We start from the raw sequence: 4,080 nt of genomic DNA on the forward strand, positions 1-4,080 counted from the left end.
ATCTCGCTCGCCACTCTCCCAGATCTCGCTCTCTCACTCGCCTCTCTCACTTTATACAAAAAACGCAAATTGTATAAAATGCGTTTGCGTTTGTATAAAGCGAGAGAAAATTGTATATATACATATATTTTCGTTCCCCTCTCTCCCCTCTCCCATATCTCGCTCTCTCACTCGCCTCTCTCACTTTATACAAAAACGCAAATGTATAAAATGCGTGAAAATTGTATATATACATATATTTTCGTTCCCCTCTCTCCCCTCTCCGAGATCTCGCTCGCTCACTCGCCTCTCTCACTTTATACAATTGATCTTTTTGTATATGTATACCAAAGCAGATTATACAACTGCTTTCTTTTGTATATGTATAGCGAAATATACATATTTATGTTTGCTATGGAGCGCAATTATGCAAGCTTTGCTATAACATACAAATATGAATTTTGTGTTTGCTATATGTGAAAGTTGCTCTAAAAAAATAATACATTTTTATGTATAAATATGTATATTATAAATTACTATGCAAAAAATATATTTGTAGGCTATTATTTTGATGGACGGTATACAATGTAAAAAATCTTCTAATACATCTAGTTGCTTGGCCAAAAATAATTACATTAACCAACACAATATGAATGGAAGTGAGGCTGCTATATATGCTCTATTCATTAGAGGTCCATAACTTTTTCCTTCCATCAAACTCTTCATCAATCTGTCGATTCGAGCTTTCTCCGTTAATCACACTCTTGATTTATATTTCTTTTTCAAGGCTTGCACATTGCATTGACGAAGATGGTGTAATAACAACTTTCATGATAATGTCGGATTATATAAGTTTTCGGTAGTTATTTTAGGGACGAATTGATTTTTTGGTGAAATGCATTGATCAAAGAGCATTTCCAATATTGAAACCGAGAAATTTCTTATTGTTGAAAAAAATATTAAGATTTCACAACTATATATATGTATTTGTTTGGACTTTATTGTATAATTTTTGTATTTGGTGTATACGAGCTAGATAGGGAGGCGGGAGCGATAGAGCTTCCTTGACAAGAACAGAAAATGAAGGCATTTCAAGTGACTCAGAAATTGTTTTAGGTCACAAGATTCAATTTTTTTTGTAAAAAATTTGACTCCTCCCCTGCATGGAGCTTACTCACGAAGAACTGATCGCAGAGGGAGAGGAAATAGATAGAGAATTCACCTCACAAGCACATATTCCGGACAACTCATACAATTATTCTGGTGGCGTAAGGCGAAAGGCATATATGTTTGATGGAGAAGGGAATTATTTCGACAAAGAATGGGATTTATCAGAGGGAAGAGGTAAAGAATTTTGTTGGTATCATGTTGAACTTCCAAAGTGGAACCAGAAACTCTCACAATCTGCACGGTATCTTATAGATGTACTCTGCCCACCTCTGAATCTCCAAGACATTCTATCACTAGTTAGCAATGGACCCTTTTGCGCCCATGTTAATAGTGCTCTAGTTTTTCGAGTTAATTCACCTGGCCCTGCATCCAGCAACTTTACATTTAGAATTGCTGCAAGAGTTACCGAGAATTTGGTGATCACTGTGTCATTAGGTCGCGTTCCAAGATTGGGTTTTTCCCCGGTAAAGGAGTCTCTTCTGTCAGAGATTCCTATTGTGGATAGTCCAAGTTATGGTGAACAAAGGGGGAGGGGTAGAACTGTAATCAGGGAACATGTTCTTGATTTTCTGCTGACGAAGAATCATTTTGAAGAGGCTGACAATCCTGTGCCTAAATCTGTGTCGAATCTTGTTGTTCACGTTTTAGATAGGCATGTCGATCATGTTCAAGATATTGTGACAAAGCTAGAGATTGAGTTGGATTCTGTAGAATTGGAATTGGACAAAGGTACATTCTGTTATAGATGTTTAATTTTCAAAATTTAGTTGGATTTTGTTATAGATGATTCAAATGAATGATTTTTCTATATTCATTGCAGGTTGTTTTGCCGTAAAACAACAAATGTTGGAGGATAGAAGATTTCCAAAGGTGCATCTTGACTCACAGCGCCTCCTCCAGGTACGTAATTCCTTAGTCCTGTCTGTCATATCAAGTGATGAAGAGACATGTGATTCCTGTTGAAACATATACTCGATCGGGATCAAGTTTACATGAGATTTAAGATATATGCTCAAGACTCTAGGCATATATATATATATTATGTTAGTTACTTTTAGTGCAGGTGATTGCATATGGGGAGCAAGTAATTCCAAGAGTAAAGGAGAAGTGTTGTTCAAAAGATTGGTTTGCCATTGATGACATTAACACCCTTGAAGAGCTAATTGGTCAACTCAAGAGTCTAAAAGAAAGTGTTGGGTTTATAGCGAATCGTGTTACAGGAATTCAGGCTGGTCTTGAAAGCTGGCAGGCTGACCAAATAACTGGAAAACTATACCATCTTTCTTTCCTCTCGGTCATGTTTCTCCCCTTGTCTGTTGTAACTGGAGGTGAAATTTCTCAAGTAACCTTTTGTTTTTCATAATTTCATAACATGTGGAACCTTAGCGCAACATGACCAAGAGGTCATTGGTTCAAATAACTTCTTGTAGAAATGCCCATTTATTGCGGGTTCTTTCAGTTTGAATCTTTACATTTGCCTAACATCTTAGATAACTTACATGGTTTGGTTTATGACAGTGTTCGGGATGAATGTGGGAGGAGTTCCTTGGACCAATCAAAACGAGCCTGAGCTGAAGGACGGATTCCACAATGTCATGTTTCTTTGTGTGGCTCTCATATTGTTGGTTCTGTTTTGCTTCCTTTTCCCTGAATTTTATACTTGTGTATCGACTTGGAAACGAAGACAAGACATGAAAAGAAGTTGGTCTCTCAACCACAAATCTTCTTTTAGAAGCAGTAGTAGGGAAAGAAATGATAAGGAAGGTTACCAACGGCTGTATTGACTTGAAAATAGGTGCACTGACTCTACCTGTGTGTTTCACCAAAAGACAATGGAGGCGAGCAAAGGATTCCTTGGGCGGAGTAGATTGGCCCTAATGCTTCCACCCAACCGACAAGCAGCTGGGACTAAAGGCAGCCTTAACGATCTGACAGTGTCGAGTGGAAGCGCCATCTCTCAATAGATAAAAGCCATGAGTTCATAACTGATTTATGCCCAAGGAATTTAACTTATTCCTAAAATAATATATCAAATGAAGGTTAGCGCCATGAGTCCTTGCTCACTAAGTATTTCTGCTTTCCCAAGCGAAACTAGAATACTATGGCATAGGTTAATATTTGAAACCACTAACCAACAATGAAATGAGAAATAGTTTGATATCCTTAGAACACCAAAATCATGAAATTACGAAAACTATCTAAACACTGCACCCACAACCTAAGTAGAGGATTTAACTACTCATAATGCACGAAGAAAACATAATTGCGCTGCGCTCTCAAAATTAAAGACAAAAGAATTCAAGATCATTCCCCATATTTATTTCACTTTCAGATGACTCATATAGGCTATGGATATTTATTTCACTTTCGGATGACTCATACAGGCTAACTAGGTTTAATACCACAAAGACGGCCTAAGTTCATCTCTACAACTAAGCAATATTCAAATCAATAGGCTAACTAGGTTTAATATCACAAAGACGGTCTAAGTTAATCTCTACAACTAAGCTATCCTCAGATAAGCAGCATGACTATCCAAACATGTTCTTCATTGCACACATAATACTAACACATAATGACACTAGACTTTTTATCTAGCTTTTATTCTAACCCCCAAATAAGTACTCTAAGTATCAAGAAATTTCAATGTCATCATAAAAAGAGAAATGAATGTCAATATATAAAATTGGATTTCGTGCAATTTTCATTTTTGGAAGGGGATCATTCTTAGGGCAAAAACACGTTTCATGGCATAAGCTAATCAACTACCACTATTTAAGTCAAATATATGATATTTTACTTAAACTACACAAGACCTGTTTATATATTTTCTTAAGAATGTGGCTAGTAATCCATAAAAAAAAGTCATTATTCAATGACTCTATTAAACTAAAACATGCTCGATTTAAGAAGAAATTGAACCCCACAAAA

At 36.4% G+C, this 4,080-nt stretch overlaps 1 protein-coding gene across 1 annotated transcript; it reads left to right on the forward strand.

Moving 5' to 3' along the window:
* Positions 1-1,142: 1,142 nt before the first annotated feature.
* LOC125865570 (uncharacterized) lies at positions 1,143-2,933 on the forward strand. The gene is made up of 4 exons (XM_049545771.1): positions 1,143-1,878; positions 1,970-2,049; positions 2,213-2,477; positions 2,668-2,933. The coding sequence occupies exons 1-4, from the start codon at positions 1,143-1,145 to the stop codon at positions 2,931-2,933; spliced, it is 1,347 nt and encodes a 448-aa protein (XP_049401728.1).
* The last annotated feature ends 1,147 nt before the right edge of the window (positions 2,934-4,080 follow it).

Source organism: Solanum stenotomum, chromosome 5, assembly GCF_019186545.1.
Source record: "Solanum stenotomum isolate F172 chromosome 5, ASM1918654v1, whole genome shotgun sequence".
Lineage (NCBI taxonomy): Eukaryota > Viridiplantae > Streptophyta > Magnoliopsida > Solanales > Solanaceae > Solanum > Solanum stenotomum.

Bases quoted from the DNA above. Each gene is read 5' to 3' on its own strand.
- LOC125865570 (XM_049545771.1), top strand. From the start codon at position 1,143: ATGGAGCTTACTCACGAAGAACTGATCGCAGAGGGAGAGGAAATAGAT. The intron at 1,879-1,969 runs GTACATTCTGTT...TATTCATTGCAG, and splicing joins AGAATTGGAATTGGACAAAG to GTTGTTTTGCCGTAAAACAA. The intron at 2,050-2,212 runs GTACGTAATTCC...CTTTTAGTGCAG, and splicing joins ACTCACAGCGCCTCCTCCAG to GTGATTGCATATGGGGAGCA.